Source organism: Hippichthys cyanospilos, chromosome 20, assembly GCF_059441005.1.
Source record: "Hippichthys cyanospilos isolate Australia breed blue-spotted pipefish chromosome 20, RoL_Hcya_1.0, whole genome shotgun sequence".
Classification (NCBI taxonomy): Eukaryota; Metazoa; Chordata; class Actinopteri; order Syngnathiformes; family Syngnathidae; genus Hippichthys; species Hippichthys cyanospilos.
This window is the reverse complement of record NC_142388.1, coordinates 8,018,611-8,040,213: the sequence shown is the minus strand read 5'-3', so window position 1 is coordinate 8,040,213 and position 21,603 is coordinate 8,018,611. Positions and strand designations below refer to the sequence as shown.

The 21,603-nt window shown below is 38.6% G+C and overlaps 2 protein-coding genes across 2 annotated transcripts in view; one reads left to right on the top strand and one right to left on the bottom strand.

The window, feature by feature from the left end:
- The window catches only part of LOC148407203 (uncharacterized), a 64,586-nt gene extending 55,882 nt beyond the window's left edge, over positions 1 to 8,704 (top strand). Inside the window, exon 3 of the transcript XR_015863885.1 lies at positions 8,062 to 8,704. The gene's annotated coding sequence lies outside the window, so the exon portion shown is untranslated. The remainder of the gene's footprint in view (positions 1 to 8,061) is intronic.
- Positions 7,378 to 13,237, bottom strand: slc35f6 (solute carrier family 35 member F6). Its single transcript, XM_088404069.1, has 6 exons — positions 13,071 to 13,237; positions 10,944 to 11,016; positions 10,683 to 10,854; positions 9,520 to 9,735; positions 9,051 to 9,161; positions 7,378 to 8,469 (listed from the first exon to the last, which is right to left on the bottom strand). Exons 1-6 carry the CDS (start codon positions 13,145 to 13,147, stop codon positions 7,982 to 7,984), a joined length of 1,137 nt encoding a protein of 378 aa, XP_088260195.1. The 5' UTR covers positions 13,148 to 13,237; the 3' UTR covers positions 7,378 to 7,981.
- Positions 13,238 to 21,603: the final 8,366 nt, after the last annotated feature.

Here is a 21,603-nt window from a genome sequence, read left to right as displayed (position 1 = left end):
CTAAAAGCTCGGGAGAAGATCGTGGGCTCCCAAGCGCAACTCATCAATCGCGCACAAATGTCATTTTCTTTAGCTATAAAGAACGTGAAAACATATCAGCTGATTATAACGAATAATAAAGGGCTCCCCAGTGGCATGTTTTGTGGAAACAATGGCTTGCGAAGGCCGCATTCATTAGTCTTGGTCCAGTTTACCGGAAGCGCAGATGACCCTTGCTGCCTCCTATCATGATGTTTTCGAGTGACACTTTTTCCGGGTTAATTTTAGAAATGACATGTAACGTTTGCCCTCCGTCGAGCAGTCAAAACAATCCAGGGAAGAGGATGTAGTTATTTCAGGTGCTGCTGATGAGCTTTGCAGTGGGAAGCGAGAGCAAGAAAACCTTAACTGGCCCTTCGGCAAACCCACTTCGTCGCAACTGTTTATTCTTTCGTTTGTATCACAATGGAAATTTTCCCAAAATATGCTGGATCGTATATACACATCATAAATACATACATATATACCGTATCGTGTGCGTCTTTAATTATCCTGCGTGTAACGTTATGTATTCTACTCTCTCTCTCTCTCTCTCTCTCTCTCTCTCTCTCTCTCTCTCTCTCTATATATATATATATATATATATATATATATATATATATATATATATATATATATATATATATATATATATATATATATATATATATATATGTACAGTATATGTACAGCATATTTATGTGTGTGTGTGTGTGTGTAGTGGTGATGTCACATACAATCAAGCCAAGGAATAAGTAAACCAATTGTTGAGTTAATATTTTGCTCACTGTTTAAATATCACAAGATTAACTCACCTGATTGGGTTGACATCCAAATGAGTTATTTTTTTGGGGCAGTCCACTTCAAAGGTAGTAGAATTCCAAAATTGTGCAGAATCCCGGATTTCATTATTGTTAGTCACCCATATTTGGTTATAACTTTCCTGAGTGGTCTGTACAATCACACATTTACAGAATAATAAAATACCTGAACTTTGCCATTTTGGATCCGGATTATTTCCTTGTCAACATCTGGAAACTTGGTTATGGAGCTTTTATAAAGTCCGTTTTTACCATCAAGGATGCTGGCAGCTTGCTTTCACGTGCACTTTTTTATTTATTTTTTTTACTCCTCTCTAGATGTCGTTGTGAGTACCTTTTTACATAAACATTACATTTTATTGTATATGTATGAATGATTACAAAAAGCCATCGATAAAGGTAGAGTGACAATGAGGTTTTTTTTTTTTTTCCATAGGAAGAATAATTGCTTTTCATGCTGGAATCCAGCTGGACAGTTCACCTTTATTTCCCTCTTTCCTGGGGCTTCCCTCTGTGGAGCTGTTAGATGATCTCAAGTTACGGCCACAGTCAAACGCTGCTGCCTGCTTCAATAAGTGCACTTGAGCCTGTCTTCAACAATCAGTGTTACACAACAGGTGACATACCAGTATATACTTCTAACGTCTGGAAATCAATACAAGTGTCTTTAGCTTGCCAAGAAACCTAACTGAATTGACATAAAAAAAAAAATCATCAACTAAAACTAATGAACAAAATTTTAGTTGACCTATTTTGAAAGTCGACCCACCTGACTTGCTCGACTTTTTGCCTGCAGCTCTAGATCATATGTTCTTTATCTTCTGCAAAGATCTGAGATAAGCTGAGATATCTGTACCGTGCGGACGTCGATATAAATTGGAAATTAAAAGTTTTAGATAATGGGTGCCAAACGATAATTATCGTGGGCCACATTGTAGTCATAGTTTCTGTCAGAGGGCCACTATTACGGTGAATTCAAATAATTTTTAACCGTTGTGCACACACTTTGCAAAGTATACACATTGCATTTTTTTGTAAATGCTTTGAAAGGTGTAGTAATTAGTTATTTATGAATATTTTTCCTTCAACCACTCGATTTGTTCAACGGTGTCTGTCTTTGTTTTCTGTGACCATGACATTTTAAGACATAGCAATTAACTGGTCTCTACCGCCACCTACTGTCTTGAAGTGAAACACAAGTCAACAAAGAATTTTCTGCTTGCTGATATAGTTTGACCGTCGCTCAACGAAATGTTGCAAAAATCGCAGGAAAATCAGTCAAGACTCCTATTCAAATGCTTCTCAAAAAATTGCAATTATAATGGTTTTATATGGTCCAAAATTTGGACAATGATTATTTCAGTACACAAAATTTTGCACGTCCAGCTGCAATCTTGTGGCAATATCACAACTGTTGCATTTTTACATTTTTCATGTTTTAATCATCTGCTGGAAATTTCAGCTAGTGTTTTTTTTTCTCCATTGATTCCTTTATGATATCATGAAGGAATTTCCATAAATTGTAACGTACCGCCACAAGGGTTTTAATTGTGTTTGTCACACACTCACCTAGCTTTGGAATCAGCCATGACGGGCGAGTCTGGATCTGTGAGCCGTAAAGAAACACGACAGCGAAAAACTAAACGTCAAAAGATCAACGCCTCAACAAAACGAGGCCGCTGTCCTCACTATACTCGACGTTCACATGCAGAAGCCCATTGTTGTGGCTTGATTGCTCGCTGTATGTTTTTCAGGAAGTCTTCTATCGGCTGGAGGAAAAACTGAATGAGACGCTCCGCACCGCAGCTTTTGCGGGATCAGAGGCAGGACCCGAATCAAATGAGTTCCATTATTACACCGAGAATTATTGCTCCCCTCTGTACGGCTGTCGCTCGAGCCAAGATTACTATTTCTGGCAATGTTTGCCTTAGGAAGGAACTTTCGCAGATTTAATGGGACCTGGGCCATTGTGCGGGGCCTTCTGTATGGCACGCTGCCATCATCTCCACACAGGCAGAGAAGAAAGAGTCGAAGGGTACTAAAGTCCATTCAAAAACAAGGCGGTCGCTCTCAATTTTTTTTGACAGTGACCCCGAATGCACGCCGCACTTCAAACTCTCTCAGGTCGACATGAACTCAAATGAGCTTCGTATGGCCTTTTTACAAGGTCAAATGTCAGCGGCGGACTTAACGTGCGTCATTATGTGGATGGTGACTGACTGCGTTGCACTTGGCAATAAAACTTACAGGAAACTGCAAAGATCTCCGCTCCATGATTTCATTTTAGCCTCAATTATTCCGCAAGGGATGACGTTCCCATGAAAGCAGTCGGTCCGTACCGTAAAAGTCAAAATGAGTCGACAGCAACCGGATAGCAATAAAACGCGACATTATAATTGTCAAGCTGAAAATCAGTTGTTCAATGAGGAGTTAAAAGTCATATTTTAACTTGTGCTCACTTCGGTTTTATTTTACACAGTTAGTGTAAAAAAATGACTCACTTGCGATTAAGATCCTTTATGTCAGAAGTAGTACCCCTGGGGTACGTGAAGCTATGTCAGATTTTGGGTTTCTGACAAATCAATGCGTTCTAATGTCATGACAGAAAACACACGTTTTCTTTTCAAAATAACAGCAAATTAGTTTGAACATGAGGCAAAATTGGGCTATACTGACTATTGTATATCCTCTACTTTGTTTTTACACATAGGCACACTTGTGTGATGCAATTTTCTGGCAGACGATCGAGAAATGAAAAAGATAATGTCACATGACTTATTTTATTTCATTACTGTTATTTCAAAAAGCATTGTATTGGTTAAGGGGTACTTGGATAAACAAAAAACATGTCACAGGAGGTACACCATTAAAAAAGTTTGCAATTGACTGCTCTAGATTTCTATGATATAACATCTTAAATGGTTAGGAGGGAAAATTAAATGTTTTTTTTTTTTTTGATGTTATCATTCATATAACTGTCGTTCATTAGGCGATATTTGGTGCAATCTCACAAAAAGTTGTCAGACCAGGCTTTGAATAACAGAAACTACCCTGTAGTCATTTGGCGTGTCAAACATCAAAAAAACATTCTTTGCTAATCAAATATTGCTGTGCATCTTTTAAAATTCATTTTTAATTCATGAAATGAGTCAATATTTTACTGTGAAACTGCATAATGCAAATGACGACGACGGTTGGTTTTTATTAGATCCGGATTATGTTTGAAGACGCTTCACAAACACGGCCGACACAAACGTGATGTCGAATAACAGGTCAATTTAGTTGAAATGGGGAACATTTACATCATTTTAATGGGTAAACACTCTCGTCTTTCTTTTTCGTACTTTCCGATCAACTGTCAATAAGTTCACTTTAAACAGCCTGCAGTCCTTTTATTTTTAATAATTTGGTGTGGCCAATACTAATGAATTTTGTGGGGCATAATCAAATATATGTCAACAGATGAGTCATTACATTCGTGTCACACTTTGAAAGTTGTTAATTTGACAAGTTAGGTAACATGAGTTATATCCTCCCGAGACCAATGCCTATTCATGGGTTTTGTCTCCATTTTGTCTCAGCGCCTTAGGCGCAGGTGTCAAACTCAAGGCCCGGGGGCCAGATCCGGCCCGCCTCATCATTTCATGTGGCCCGCCAAATGCTGATTTCACGTCAAGTTTCTGGCTAGAATACCAAATTTGCAAGCTGTCTTTAACTTTTAAAATTGAGGGGGGAAAAAATAGCATTTTTTGTTCTCAGTCTCGCCCTGGCCTCTGTTTTCAAAACTAGGTAGATGTGTGACAAACATACGTAAAACTTCTTTGACTTCACAGTCAAGTTTGGTTTATGCTTGACGCGTCTGCAAACTCCGTGCAGCTCCGCGCGTCAAAATGACGCAATTTCGGCAACCAAACACCTTTAAGATTGGGCTGAAAAGAACTACCGTGACCTAAATACCATAAACAACTCCTGGCGAGCGTACACGCTTGGGAGAGATGAGGAGTCTGTTAAAAAAAAGCTTGGAAGAATTTAGTTGTAGCATTGTTTGTATGCTGTAGATGCCATTTACTGCCACCTATAGTATGGGAGAATATCGAGTGTGAGGAGGAAAGCTGCATCCAGTATAAAGTGGTGCAAAACGCGAGATTGCACGCGCCTCCTTTCCGCGATTAAACCAAACTTTTTTTTTTTCCTGCGAAGCTCTTGAGTGGTCATTATCTGGACATTGGAGTGGTGCAGACTAATCACAGTCACTCTGACCTGCCCTTTGCCGTAAACAAGCTAAGGGGCTGCTGTAATAACGGCTCCTTTTCAACGTAATGGCGACGAGGTGCATTCAAGCGAAGCCGTCTGTTTACGATAGAACAGATTTAAAGTCGCCCTAAAGGCTAGCGGATCGGGGCCCACTATTGCTCCGGTGTGCGAATGTACACAAGGCTAAATCATGCTAATCCACAAGCTAAATAACAGAGTGGACTAATGGAAAAAGTTAGAAAAACAAACCATTAGGCCTACTGTTTCTTCTCAGGTTGGGAAAACAACAACCTCTATCATACAACATTTAAAATGATGGACTGTGGCTCTATATATATATATATATATATATATATATATATATATATATATATATATATATATATATTATTATCATGTTTTATTGACAGCACCAGTCAAAACACAGATGTCAATTAAAATCATTCTAGGTCATAAACCATCGTCCAAATCATAAAGCCGACTGAGAAAATATCAAGACATGATAATATGGTTTTATTGTTACGATGGGGGCTTCTGGTTTTGCTATTGGCTCATCAGTATATGAGGTGGGGCATGCAGTTTTTTATTTGCATGGACTAGAAATAGACTAGTTTCAGCAAGACAATGAATATGGTCTGTAAAGTATAAGCTAATTCTTGATTTGAACCAAAAGCTTTTTGCAGACGTAAACTGTTGTGAAAAACAAGCATTTAAAGCGTGAGGTGAACCTTATGTTTTGAAAGTTATTAAAAATGAAAATGCTTAGCTAAACGTACCATTTTCAAGAAAAATGAAATCGCTGGATGAACTGAAAATACACTTGTGTAAGATTTCTTCTGTTCACATCAATCACGCTATCTCTCAACTGTTCACAGACTTATTTTGTGCACAGGCTTTCTCGGGGGAACACAAATCTCACAGGGACAATTTGTCCAGAAAACAGCTACTGGAAATCTGTTTGCATAAAGTCCCCAGAGCCGCTTCGGTTTATTTATTATTTTCAAGTATTTTAATCCAACGTATTGCGATCCAACAAGCCATAAACTAAATCCCCTCATCAATTTGCTTCACATGCTTTGCAACCAGTTCTCAGTATAATATTTACTTGTGATTATATTCTCAGCACCTAATTTAGAACTCATGCTGACATTGACATTAAACGCTGGTTCCATGTGTAATAACTTTGAATTATTGTACTTTTCAGACTTCCCTCAAGCTGTGGAGTCATTCTGTTTTATGACCTGGATAAATATGAACGGCACAATGTTTTCACCCATAACCAAACAAGGCTCCCGAAGCGGAATGCCTTCAAGTTGGTGACGCTTTACTGCCATCTAGCGGCAGCTTTTTGTTCCACTTTCACAACGGAAGGACGCTCGACACATTTTTTTCTATCAGTTAGTTACTGAATATAACCAAACTTTTGATCGGGAATTAATAACATTCTAACAATGACATACATGGTTTGAACGACATTTGTTCACTGTTCCGCTTCTTTGTATGAGGCCACTGTCCTTTTTTAAAAAGGTTTCTTTTTTGAACTATTTCGGATTTCCTGAGTTAATGTACATTCATGTATACAATATACCATTATGTATTACCTTTGGTATGATGGTGATTCCATTTCTTAATAAATGTGGGGTATTTTGACGGCTATATTTCTAATTTGGAAGTTTGATGCTTGGCTGTTTAAAACCCCAAACTCGGCAAATGTAGGCGTGTGTTTAGGGGTGGAGCCAAACTTTTGATCCCGCCCACATACGGGTCTAAGTGTCAAGTACTTTCTTTGCTAAACCTTGTTGGTTTTAATCATGTCTTATTTTTATTATTATTGAATATCAAATATTGCCTCAACCCGAATACTAACCTCAACTATCAATGCAGTGTGCTCTCTGCTGGGGACATGCGGTACTGCAACATTCCCAGTCGTTTGATTGTGAAAGACATCTTTTGACCACCAACTTTTGAACCCGATGGCCTGCACACCTCACACACACATACAGCAACGTTCTACACCTCAATTTCAAAAATCATTGTGTCTGTGGTGCTAATGAACACAATATCCTTCATCCTGTTTGAGGCTCATATGCACAAATCCCGCAGGGTTGTTTGGTTTAACCTTTGACCACCATTACAACATTACAATGGTCCTCGGGGAGGATTTTTGGGCTGAGTCAGGATGTGCAGGCCAGGCAGGTGTCAGCTGTTGCTGTAAGGGCTGCAGTAATTAGCCCCTCATTTTTCTGAGGCGCTATTCTGAAACACGTCACATTCTACACTCGGGTATGATTGTAATAGTGTAATTTAATGGCAGTTCCCTTTTTGTTCCCTCATTTATAACAAAAGTGAAAAGGCGAGGACGCAGAATTTTATACAACTTGGTGGGGAAGGTCAGTCATCAGGTGATACAATGTAACTAAAAAACAAGCATTAAAGAGGTCAGAGTTCAGATGGTCTTTCAATACTCGGAAATTCAATATTGAACACGTGATGTAATGTTGTGATGACTTCCGACGTGCTGTAGTGACTTAAACTTGCAATCTTTTTTGAGTATGCGCTTAGGGAGGCAGCAGCATTTCGCCATCACCCTGCTCAGTCAGCATTATTAAAAACAATATTTCATAAAATAAAATTAACTTAAAAAAACAATTATAAAAAAAATCATTTACAAAGATTAAGAAATTCAGACGGTGATGCACAATACAATCCATAAATCTGCTGAATGGCCTAGAAAATGTGTTGTATTTTGCTCATGTTTTTCAAAACATGTCACAAAATAACCCAAAGTACTGTGCTAAAAGTCAATCCCTTAACACAAAATGCATAAAAAAGCTACAGTGTTTTGACTTGAGGATATTGCATTTGTGCAAAGTGTACCACGGCTTTGTTTAGCTTTCCTCCTGTGTCTGCACCCTACCTTCTCCTATAAGTCTTTCCCTTTCTTCAGCGCTGCCCTCTTCCTCCACAGCCCCCAGTCCGGCGCAGCACGGGATTCTCGCCAGCACCGGACGATGCAGTCCATTGTAGAGCGCCGTTCCCACCAGGAGAACCAAAAAGCCCAGTACCTGCAATCCGTGGAACCGCTCCCAACCCAGCGCCAGGCTCACCACCCAGATGACCAGCGTACGCAGGCTGTCCAGCACCATGCGTGTTGTCGCGCTGATTTCCTTGGTGACGCTGATGCCGGCAAAGTTGAAGAAAGCGATGCTGACCGTGTTGCCTAGCAGGGCCAACAAGATGAGAGGGCGAAATCCGATTTGGCAGAAGGCGTCCAGTGCGTCCTCCAGGACTTGTCGAGGATTGTCGCTGAATTGACCCGCGTGGATGAAATACATGGGAATGAGCAGCAGTGACAGAACAACGAAGCCAAACAGACCTGGGCGCAGAAAAAAAAGGAAAAAAGAAAAAAAAGAGTATGAGCAATTCCAGCGATTCTTAAATACGGGTGCAAGTACTCATGTGGGAATGTGAAGGCACTTCAGGAGGTATGTGAAATTTTAATAGGGTTGCTGCTTTGTATTGCCATGAGGAGAACGCTACTCATTTCTTTTCAGATTAAACACAAATGAATTGGAACATGAGACAATTGGTTGCTTATTTGTGGAATAGTGACTACTTTGCACTTGTCATTTATACAGGAGCACATTGACCTCCATGTGGGCGTAATCCTACGTTTGGTGGGTTCAGTCAAATGTTAGGCGGGTATTTTTCAAATATTAGGGTAAAAGAGGTTCTCAAAATAGTTTTCCTTATAAATGAATAAATATCTGAATAAATATGTGTATATAAAAAAAATGTACTTGGGATTGGACGCCTAAGACTCATGAAAGATACTTGAAAATACGTCTTTGTAATTGAACATCATAATCTTAATCATTGTATTTAGATTGTCTAAAACAAAGTACAGTGAAGGAGACGCAACAGCAATCCCAGAAAAAAAGTGTACATTTGCTTTACCTTCAGTTCCGACGGCTCGTAGAGGATGGACATCATGTTTGTAGACAAACTTTTCTTCTAAAACCATCTGCACAGCGACAATGACCTGAGCCAAGATGATCAGAAGATCGCCTAAAGGGAACAACAGAGGAGCTGTGTTTTTTTTTTTTTTTTTTTACACTAACTTTAAATTTTGTTGAAAGCTCTACAGAACATGTGGTTTAGTCATTTGGTCAATACATTTAAGGCTGCGAATAGTTGCACTACATTTTCTCAGAAATCCTACCCCCTGCTGGTCACCCCAAAGTAGTACAATTACTATGGGTCCCGTAAGTTCAGTGCAAAATAGCAAAGCTGTTTTTTGTTAAATAGATTTCAAAACTTGGTTCTCAACTGGAGGGACTAGTACCCCTGGAGGAAATTGAAGGAACTTCAGGGGGTTCTCGTTCGCAAACATTAAGATGCAAAAAAATGGCTGTGAGCTACTCACCGGTAATAACATCACTGAGTTTATGAGCGTCATCATGGTGTCCGCTGACAAAGTCGGCTAGTCCCACTACGACCAGGCCCAATATGGTGATGAGGATTCCGATCCACTGACTGATTAGAAGCCGACGCCCGAGAAAGGCCACCGAAAGTAGACCCGTGAAGATAATGACTGCTCCTCGCAGCATCTGGTAGCTTGAGGCGCTGGTCATGTTGAGGGCTACAAATACAGACAAGATATTATTCGGGGGCCACCTTCGTATCCTGAAGTCTGTGTGAATTCTTGTCACAAACTTCCCAAAATAAATATTTAAATTAAATTATTTAAAATAAATATACACTGTTGTTACAAATATTCTCTGGTGGCCTGGGTCTACCTGCTCAAATTTTAGTCAGTCAAGCATGAAATGTGGCCAGTCTGCTCTTCTTGAGGAAGATGAAGAAGAACAGGAAGTTACTAACCTAATAAGTCATTTACTTGTTACTCATTTAATCATGGAAAATTGTTGAATTATCATCACTAAATGACATTGAGAAGATTACTCGTGTAACGTACATATACCGATATGTACAGTATGTGTGACCTAAATGAAGTTAGAGTTTGTTGACCTTAAATGGTATTTGCTAGCGTGGTAATGCTAATCACAATTGCTAACTGGTCAACATAGGCGAATATAAGATAATGAGTTGTTATATCCACTCACAATAACAACAAATACTGAGTATACTCTCTTCTACAAATCTATAGTGAAAGAGGATTTTTTTACTTTAAAACAGGGCTATCAAACTCATTTTTGTCGCAGGACATGTTGTAGCTCCAACTTCCCTCAACGGGCCGTGTGATGAGGGAACCAATTTTAAATCGTCTGGTAGTATTATTAATGTACACAACAAATTGATGGCTTCATAGTTTTGGAATCAGAAGTACAGCATAAGAGTTTGTTGAATTATTGTAAGTTACTGTAACAAAACAAAGTACAAATAATTTGAAAAACTCTCAACTTTCTTGTTTATTACACGACAAGTATAACATTTTGGAACTGAGTTTAGCAAGGATTATAGAAATGTACATGATTTGTTTTTGCGGACCACATAAAATGATACGCCGGGCCGGATTTGACCCCTGAACTTCGAGTTTGACACCTATGCTTTGTTGCCATGACTTACCAACATACATGGTCGAGGTGGCCAACATGTCGCACATGGCTGGCGGGAAAAAGAGAAGCGGGTTGAAGCTCCGGCCCGCGTTCATGATGGGCTCGGGCCTGCGTCGGTCATGGCACAGTAAGATGTGGAAGACGACCAGACAACTGAACTCGCCCAGAAACATCCCCACTGCCTGTGCGCAAAACGCGCAGGTGGACAAGAAACCGTCTTTTTTTTAAACAATCAGCAGTATAAGCATATTTTCTCATAATAAGCAGATACCTGGACAAACGGATGAGAGAATGTATGTTCAGGGGTGCCATGGCAACCTGGTGCACTGAACATGTCGGCCCATCTGTCACAAAAGACGTGATTATAGTTCAGTCATCAATGTTATATAGTTAAATCAATGTTTTACATAGTCAACAATGCAAACATGCCAATGAGAAATATGGTTAAAATCTTTGCATGTAGAATGGTGGAATAAAATTATGACACTGCATTGGCGCTCAGAATTCTGAATTCTGTCCGTTGCGCAACACGTCGAGAACCTATGTGACGTTTGTTCCATGGTAATCGTATGATAAAATATGTTCAAGCAAGCAAAAGTGTCCTGGCTGGTTCACTATTTAACTAAACGGTAAAATCTAAAAAGTAGGCGATCCGGAATTTCGATTGCGAAAATGGAGCCGCCGTTCTCATTGTTTTAAATAAGGATATCAAAAAGATAATTTTCTGGGATACATCCTGATTTATTAGTGTTGAATTAGTTTTAATTAATAATTTAAATTCTAATTGTGTTTGGATTTACATTTGTATAATTATCTATAGTCTCATCATGGTGTCCACCAACAAAATCTTATTTCTGGCTGGTCCGCCAGGAAAATTGTCATTAAAGACATTGCACATCAGTATAAAACTTGGCAGACAACTGGCAGACAACGTTATGCAAAGCAGCAATTTAGAAATGAATAACTTTACGTTCCATTTCATTTGCTCTTAATTTGAAAAGGAAGCTCTTCTGTTCCTGTCACGGAAAAGCAATAAATTAGATGTGCTAATATCTGCAGGAACCCTTCACGTACCCCCATTTGAGAAACACTGGTTTATATAGAGGATTTTATCCAGTCTGAATCCTGCATCAGTGAGAATTCTCAGACTGAACATTCGCACTTGTATTGGTCTGAAAAAAAAGTGGTTTTGAAAATCCTTTAAAATTAATCCATGCGGTTTTATATTCAGACTATAGAGGAAGTGCAACTGATGTGTCGTTAGTTTCAGTATGCATGACAAGGGAATGTGGTTACCAAAAGTGATGATGCAGCACTTCCACCAAACGCATCACGACATATACTATATAACAAAAAACCTTTGTCACCTAATACCTTGTGTCAAATGTTTCAGTACAAGTAGGCCAAACGAGGTGCAACGAACGCTGCATGCTGTGTCCGCGTCATGTGACTGTCGTGAAACTTAAAGCTGATTGTAGACGTTTTTTTCGTCTGTCTGGCAGCAATATGGCCATCTAAGTCTGCGCTGAGTGATTTGAACTTTAAACTCACTAGAGCATGGATGTTGCTCAGCTGACCCACCGGCAATGACATTTGAGACATGTGAGTCAGATAGAAAGCTGAAATTAAGCCAAGAGCATTGATTCCCTTTACTCTTAATCTCGCTCTTGAAATTTAAAACAAAACAAAACTGATAAAAGCATGCTATGAGAGGACTGCATAGTTTTAACCCTTGTGTGGGATTTTTTCCAGTCCTTAGTTTTGTATGTCAAAAGCTTTTCTCACCAAAATTAAATGCACTGAAAGAAGACAGTAAGGAGCTGAAATTTCACCAGGATGGTGAAATAAGACAAAGTTCAACATGGAACGACCATTTAGTCGTCACAAGGTTTACTTGCACAGTATTATGATCCTCTGCGCCTCGTGCTTCAAATCAAAACAAAAAGATGGAGCTTATTTTCTCAATTATAAGGATTGTCAAACTTGTAGTTACACATTGCTGAGACCTACGCACATAAAAGGCCAAGGCAAGCATCAAGGCATGTTATTAGGCCCCTGTGCTGTTCATTTGACTGTTTTACTAATTATCCAGTACAGCTGATTTGAGTAGTTCCTGTCGTGGCAGTAGTTATCTCATTTCTATACCCCAGCAACGTTGACCACAACACATTTGTAGCCACACGATCACTTTTGTTCTTTGTTAATTACTTAGCTCTTTCAGTTCATTAGTAAATACGCGTAGATAAACGAATAAAAGACGCCCAACTGCACGAAGAAAATGTCTTTAATCGTTTATTCGCAAATTTTGTGCGTTAAAGTGAATACTGTCCCTACACCTTTATAACAGTTAGCCTAGCATCATAAAACAATGTAAGAGGGAGAACGAAAGGGCACTTACTTCGCCGATAGAGTATTAATAGAGCCAGTTATTAGCATAAGTCCCGCGAGGAACAGTTGGTATCTTGTCCATGCCATGTTTGGGAGTCAGAGCGGGACAAACAAGTAAGGACAAGAGAGACGAGTGACTACTCGTCTTCGCTCACCGTGGAGTCCCAGCAGACTGTGAACGCCACATGACAACTCAGTCAGCTGACTACACACAACAACTACATGATCCCTTTAAGTGTATCGGAATTTTGAGTACGCTGTGAAGTACATAACACGCGAAGCATGTATCGTGTAAAATAAGCGAACCTTTAACTGTTCCTTTTTTTTTTCAAAACCTTGCATACTTTGTGAAAGGACTGAATTGAGATCCAAATAACGGGTAGGAAACAAAAAGGTTTTGTTCAGGGCTAAAACCACGTTTATTCCTCTTTATATTTTAGTAATGAAATTTAATTTCCTTATTTTTCGGGATCATCGTCAATATTTTCAATTTTAAGAGGGGAATGAAACGTGGCTTGAGTGATTACCATTTTTACAGATGAACATGAACGTTTCATGGCGGAAAATTTTTCATTTTGAAAAACACCAGAGGGAGACAAAGACCAGCTACAGTGATATAAACACATGTCAACACACATATTTGTTTATTAAGGAGGCCAATCACAAATCATTAAAAAAAATCATTTATGTGACCTGTACAACTCGGGTGAATTAAAGTATTTTAGCAAAATAAACAAGAGAATATAATATATTTAGCTCTGGTTTCCATTCCGATGATGTCTCCAAATTTTCAAAAAAGAATAATAATGGCAAAACTTCTTCTCACATTATTTCTCTGCTCATAGAAAAAAAAACTCTTTAGTTTCACTCCAGCATCAACTGCTGATGTAGGTAAAGAACGCATCTCTTAAATGTCACATGACAGTTTCGTGTGACTGCTGCTCACCTTCCTGCACTGTGGCCCAAGCGGTTCCGAGCACCGTTAAGCATGCAATGCTCATTTGTGCATACTTTACACATGTCACTGGTGACCTTCTGTTATTTAAATCGCAAGTTCAGCATTACCTGCTCACGAATGTGATATAACATCTACAGCTCTCATTTTCAAGCATCAAATGTTAATGTAGTTAAAAAAAGACTGTCACAAATAAGAATTTTTCTCAGTTTTTCCAGCCATCCATTTTCTATAAGACTTGTCTTGATTACGTCATTTTAGCTGACTTGGGGCCTTCGACATAAAAGAGACAAGACAAAGAACCTACAACATTCACACCCACTGTTTTGATACACATGAATTAACCTAATCAAGGCTGCTGTTAATCAGCAGAACTCCAGAACAAAACATTTTTTCAGACCCCTTAATGACTTTCTCATGCAACACATTAACAAGAGGTCAACTGAGATCACTAAAGTGTGAAATGTGACCACTTCTGAGGCAACAAATTACAATAGTCAGCGAAATGTTCATCAGCTATCAACTAATTTTTTCTAGTTATGTCATTTAACTATAAACAAATGATATTTTAGGAGTCTGAGCCTAATGAGCTAAAATCGTCTTTTAATGATCCAACAATGACAAAATTGACCTTTAAGTGGATATTTGTTTAGTGTAACAAGTGCGCCAGCAGCACTAAATTAAGACTTGCAGAATGTTTTTTTTTTTCTAATCCTGTTTATACAAGTGACTGCTCACTGAAGTCTTGAGTGTAGCTTTTAAAGGGGAAATTAAGTAAACATTTTATTTACAATAATATGTTCTATGCATCCCCACTACTGTAGTCTGAAAACAGTATTTTTTGTGGTGTTGCATTTGTGGAATATGAATTAAGAAGAAAAATCCAACCATCATTTTTATCCATCTCAGTGGTTGACATTTTGTCGACTGCAAATGTCAATAATCATGGCTGCTCAGGGCATAGCAAACATTCACAGGCTCACTTTTTTTTTTTTTTTTTAGTTTGGTCATGTGACCAAAGCTGCTGAGCAAGCTGAGCCGTGATAGGTCAGCAGAGCTGATGCCCTTTTTAATCGATTTCAAGTGACAAAATGAATAAAAATAGGTGGAATTTACTGCTAAATTCATAATTCACAAGCACAATATTATGTAAGTACCCGGGATTGAATGTCCGGACTCTTAAAAAAAAAGTAAAATATTTGTTTGGGACTGAATGAGTTAATATCTTGATTTAACACTCCAACTAGTATGAAAATAAGTAATTACTTTGCACCATGTACAGTGCTACTTTTTTAAAATGGCTGTCTTGTAAATTAAATAATAAAGTCCTTATTGTTAACAACCTGACTTTATCAACACAATTCCATAACTGGTCTCCTGTCTTTCTGTTGGAGCTACATATTTCCTACAGTTTCTCTCTCTTTTTTTTTTAAATTTATTTCTTTATTTCTTCAGCTGATGCAGCTCTCCTGAAGTCCTCAGGTGGTCCCCGGGGGAGGCCCACCTCACACTTTGAAAAATTAAAGCGCCACCACCAACAATACTGAATAATACATGCAGTTAGGAACATATATAATCAGTTGCTTTGTTATGATGTCGTGTGTGTGGAGCGTATAAAGACTAAAAAAATTAAATGGAATCATCTGTATCATTTATTTGCCATCTACATCCCAATGTGACTTATGATCTCACACGTCAACTTTACTTCAGGCGGGAAGTTAACAAAATGCTTCGTAATCCTTTTTTGCGTTTTAGGAGATGACGAATTCCTGCGGTGCGGCCTGACCCGTGGCCCGCTGTCCTTTCTGTCCGCTCCTGCTCTGCGATCATTATCTACTGTATCAGCAACACGCCAGGGCGGCTGTCGTGACCGCGTGCGAGCCACCGAGGGCTGTCATTGGTTATGCAACTCAGACTCCAGCGGGGCTAATAGCCAGAACCGGTCTTCGCGTGGTCACAAGAGGCCATCAAAAACATGGAGCCATAGAAATGCTCTCATCCCCATGAGACTTTCAAAGGCAGGATAAAATGTAAAAAGTTCCTTGAATTCACCGGGGGCCTCGCCACTTTTTCTTTCTTTTTTACATCAAACATAAGTCCACAAACATTTTAATGTTGGCTGAATGTTTTCAATTTTTCTTTTGAGACGGCAGTCAATGAAATCGCATTTCAAACATGAGGCCGGTTTAGTTGCAATCTTGTGTTTTCACAATTAGAATTAGCACTCTGACCCATGATAAAAAAAAACATGTATGCTAACACACTGCTTGGGTGATGTTTGAATGGTGTCATAACAAACGGCTGCCAACTTTTCAACGAACAAGAGCATAGTCAGAAAAAATTCAATGGAGTTGGGTCAGAGATATCAATAAGAAAGACCGGAGACAAAGAACACAACCTGAGTGAAGTCTTCCTTTGCAAAGTGAGATGAAACAGCATTTTTATGAAGAGTGCCTTTCCAACGTTGCTTTTTATTTATAACTCAAGCAGGGTGTTGTTTATAATTTGAAAACTTTATCCTGCAGGCAAGGTATTTATTTCCCCCACCCAGTCGGAGACCTTCGACTCTACACAGATGTCGTTGAAACTGGTTCCATAAGTACATGCAGAATTTTCACATTTTCTCACACCCTGAACAAATTCTGACCATTTGAATACACAGTTAGTATGTGTTTTGGCCACCATGTAGCTCCATCCCTGGCAGGGAAATTTTACTCAATATTTTTTGTGAATTTTATACTGTACACTGTAATTAATTTGTATATTGTGTTTCATGCACTACAAAATGTCTTCTATCACGTAAAACTGAACTGCAGATCTTTTTGTCATGAAAAGGTGTAAGAAGATTGACAATTATGTTTTGTCATCACTTTCTTTTCATTCTTTCTTCCTCTTGCACCGTAATCATTGCAGCTCCCATCTGGGCTGATCATCAAGCTGTCGAGGATCTTTTCCACAAGGCCTGGCACATTTTCCTGCAGATCATCTGGGAGGACACCTAATCATAAGTGACACCCGAGCAGGACTGCAGACATGACGCTAATCTCAGTGGAAGTCAGAAACATTTCTGAGCCTCTCAGCATTTTTCAGCCGACGTCTTGGAACGGTACTATTGAAACTAGGGGGAAAGCTGCGATTCAATATCCATTTCAGCACCTTACACGCTTCTGTTCTTCTGGTAGCTGTTACTTAAAAGTGATTGCAAAATGTTTTGGAAATATAATTCAATTATATTCCTATGTTAAGTATTATATTTTAAACATACCTGTGCCAATAAATTAAATAAATATTTGGAGGGGTCTGTCCAAATGACCATGAGGGCTCAAAGTTGTCACATGATGTGAGACAGCAAGCCTGTAGCGCTACAACGAGAGGGTGTTCCTTTTTTTTATTTTTGAATCTAATGTATTGTGACAATGGAGACAGACACATTTTGACAATGAATGACAGGATTATTATTACTAAAATGTAAAATGAGTTTGATTGTGGATTTAGACAGACCTCCACTCTTCCAGAAAAACACTTTATGTGAGATTTGTGAATATTCCAATGGGAATTATTGTCCATTCAACCACAAGAAAATGTGTTAGTTCAAAATGTAAGCAAGCGTTCCACTCTGTTTGGCGATGAAGGTCATGACTCTCACCTGTTGCATTATTCCCCGTGGACAACTCCACTTGAGGCTTTATGAACCTCTGTGGAACAAGATTGAAGCTCGACTAGTCCATAAACATCTTAATCTGAAGAATTTAGTCTGATAATTACCAGACATTCTAACCCACGCAAATTATTCACTTTTCGCCAGTCGCTTGCAGTAGCAAGTTTTGGCCAGTAGAGGGCAAAAGCAACTTCTCAGTCACGAGTCAATAATTCAGTACACGAATAAGACAACTTGACACTACATTAGTAAAAAAATGCTTAGAGAAAGCCAAGCAAACCTTGTTTTCTAGTTTTAAAACAAGTTTCGCATTAAACTGTGTAGCTAGAGTTCTTCAGTCGACACATTGAGTTCCATTTTCTGGGGGGGTTCATTGTTTTCCGTGCTAATGTTATGGTGCTAAATGAAGATAATGTTGCAAAACTAGCTTAAGCTAGTTTTTGTAGCGAAAAGCGAAGCAATCGGCGGCTCTCTTACGTTGCCACTAGCTAACCTCACCTAAATCGCATTCACAAATTTATCAGTGTCGTTTTGACTTTGTTTAGTGTCGCGACGGCGAAAATGTCACTGCGTGACATGCAGTTGTACCAATAACTGAGATAAGTGTTATTTGTACATTTTATTGCTAGACATTCTTTTTTACTATTGTAATGCAAAGATTCATCTATACCCGGTTGTCAAAAACGCCAACAATGAAATGGAAGCAAAGCCCTTTGGAAAATATTTAATATATTGCAGAATTTAGACATAACCTTTGTGAGGCACAATTCACGATATTGAGAAATCCTACTCTGACTGGTTTGTGCAAAGAGTGAAATTCATTCTTTGAGAGGCTCTCATTATTCCATGCTGGAATCCTGGCACATTACACGCACTGATAACAGTATGTGCTTGTAGAATCCATTTTGTCAACGTCGTGATAACTTACCTTGAAATGCCATTTGCAGTGCATATTGAAAAATGTCACAATGAGACCTTTATCTAGATTTGTATTTCAGAATATGACTTTGGATTTTACTTTGTGGTTTTATGTGATGTGATTGCACATTATGAATGAATGTGCATGTAAAATGACAGAGAATAATAAATTGTCCTTCTTATTCTAATTGTTTTTTCTTTGGTTTACCAGACGATTTATGAAGTTGACTGAAACCATTTGACGGACAATTATTGTCATTGAATGTGCAGTCATGGACATTGGACCTACCACAGATCTACGCTGGAAAACATTGGGATTTCTTACCAGCTTTGAGGACCTTCATTCTTCCAGCCTTCTCATCCAACAGATAAGAACAGGAAGTATCTCTCGTTCCCTAAAAACACATTTATTTAGATGAACAATACTACTGTATTTTCTTTCATTTTCTCAGAGCGCCGAATCTATTTATTTATCAAAACATTTAGCATTACAAAATTTCAATAATCATTGACTTTAATATAGCACACGGGTGTGAATTATAGATTCAATATCAATATTTAATGTTTGTGACCATTTATTTGATGCATCCCGATGTTGAGATTTCATCCCTCCTGTACATACCATATGAATAAAAAAATTATAAGGTTTCAATATACTGTAAATAAAATCCTAACCCTAAATTACAACGTCTAGTTTTATCCTCAGTACATTCTGTACTGCATCTAACGAAATCAGTCAAATTGCTCTCAGGCTTCACTGTACTTGCTGTGTTTTCCGCTGACAGCGTTAGCTGATCGGAGGGACATCTTGAGCAAGTGCCAACAGCTTGTTTGGCGACAAAGCTGGCTTCACGCATGTCTGAAGCCATGTAAGCACAATAATTACAGAGGATATGTGTGTGAGATGGGAGTAGGGGGAGAACTGTACCCGAGTCAGCGGCAGCAGTGCTGGAGGTCACAGTTATGCAACAGCACGGCTGTCGCAGCATCACATAAGATGTTACCCTCCACTATATCCTCTTTGCTCAATGCCATTTTCTTTGATTCACTCATGTATTTTGCTGCAAAGTACAGTATTGTGTCATCATTTTGGCTCATCTGCACACTAATTTTATTCTAGTTTCTGGTCATGATTAAAAAAACAAACAAACCAAAATATACCATATAAATAAATATACCATATGATACATCCTTATTGAAAACAAACCACTCCATATTTACAGTATATACCGGTAAAACGGATTTAACGCCCTTCAGATTGCAACCGTTACCAATTGACAAAATATTTACTGTCAATACAGTAATTTGATGCATGCTACAAGTACTGTACAGTTTTGTGTTACACTGGAAGCTTAATGTTACATAGCCAGGCTCGCTTATCCTACCCTCCAAACAATGTCCTGTGTAAGATACCTGTTGAAGCCTTACTCTACTTACCACACTTTGTTCCACGATGGTTGACTTCTAATTTCTAATACTTTATTCCCATAGAAAATGAGGTCAAGTGATTTAATTAACACCGAACTTTTCAAAGATTCAAAGAGATTTTATTGTACCACACAGTAAAATTCTTATTCTGTTCATGTCCCGCGCAGACTTCATTCAATAATTGAGCAAATAATAATCAAATATTAAGGAAAACAGAACAACAAAAGGAGACATCTTTTTTTTAATTTTAATTTTACATTTATTAGGTTTTGATTTGTAAGGATTGTGCCCCCCCCCAAAAAGAAAACAGCATGTGGACAACTGCTACCCCTTGGAACTGTCTTAAATTGCACAGCATTTATAGTACAAAATAAGATGAAGCAAAAATCATAAAGGGAACAAAAGCATCTCATTAAAATTACTGAAAGAGTGTACAGAGACGCCATTAAAGCACATTTGCAACCACATAATTTAAAGACATTTAAAAGCTTTAGAAAATGGATAGATAAAAGCAAAGAAAATAAATAAGTAGCTTTCTGAAATCGCTATAGTTAAATTATTTTTAAAAATGCTAAAAAGGTTGTAGTGAAATTGTGAAATAAAGCATATAGGTATTCCGACCCAGAAAAAAAAAAAACTAGAGAACGAAGCGCAGTTTGTTATTCCGATGTATGTTCAGTAGAAAAGCAAAATATATTGCTGCGATCCTCACGAGACGGCTTTCAGCACATGAGGTGACATTTTCTTTCCGTGTGATTAAGAGTGCAGCGGGCCATTAATGACATTCAGTGCTTGCGAGATAAAGGTCCTGGCAGCCAGGCTTTTTCTTGAGTTAGCCGTGAAAAATGAGCTGGCCTAAGCCAACCAAATGGAAGACTGGTCACTTCGTATGCAGAAGTGATGCTGCTGAAAGAAAGTGGAGGAAGGCCATCACACACCGGATCAGAAATTTATTGGTCTGCTGCAAAAATAGTCCTCCAAATTGTGTTTTTGTTTAGCCAAGAATGACAAATGATTGCGCCGGTGATAGGAGACATGAAAGGAAGTGCTTTCAAATCCAATTTTGAAAAGCGAGCGTTGATGAGAATCAGCCTCATCGAATAATAATAAATGTGCCTCGTTGTCTCCCCTTTAAAATAAGACTTCTCGAAATTCCACAACTTCTAACTGGCATTGTGTTGATTGTCAAGTGTTTACCGCTGGAAGACGCAAAAGTAATCGAAAGAAGTGCTTAGGCATTCATGCAGGGAGAATTTGATCGTGTCAGATGCCATTTGTGAACTTAAACCTTCACGGTGATTACCAGTGGGGTATCACAGGCTGTAACCTTAGCGACAGTCATTGTTCAAATAAATCATAACTGTGTCACAGGTCAGTACTGCAGTGTTGACTTTATCTGTCAACTTGCATCATGTCATCCCTTGCTGTCGTAATCCACAATATTTAATTGAATGGTTGTTGCTTGTCACTCCTTTGCAATAGGGTTGCAAAGATAGTGCAAGTTAGCCTGGTCATCTTTGTAGTTTGTGACTGAGTCACATTCTTCATTTTTGTTGATTTCGCTGGTGGCTTTGTAAGTCATTC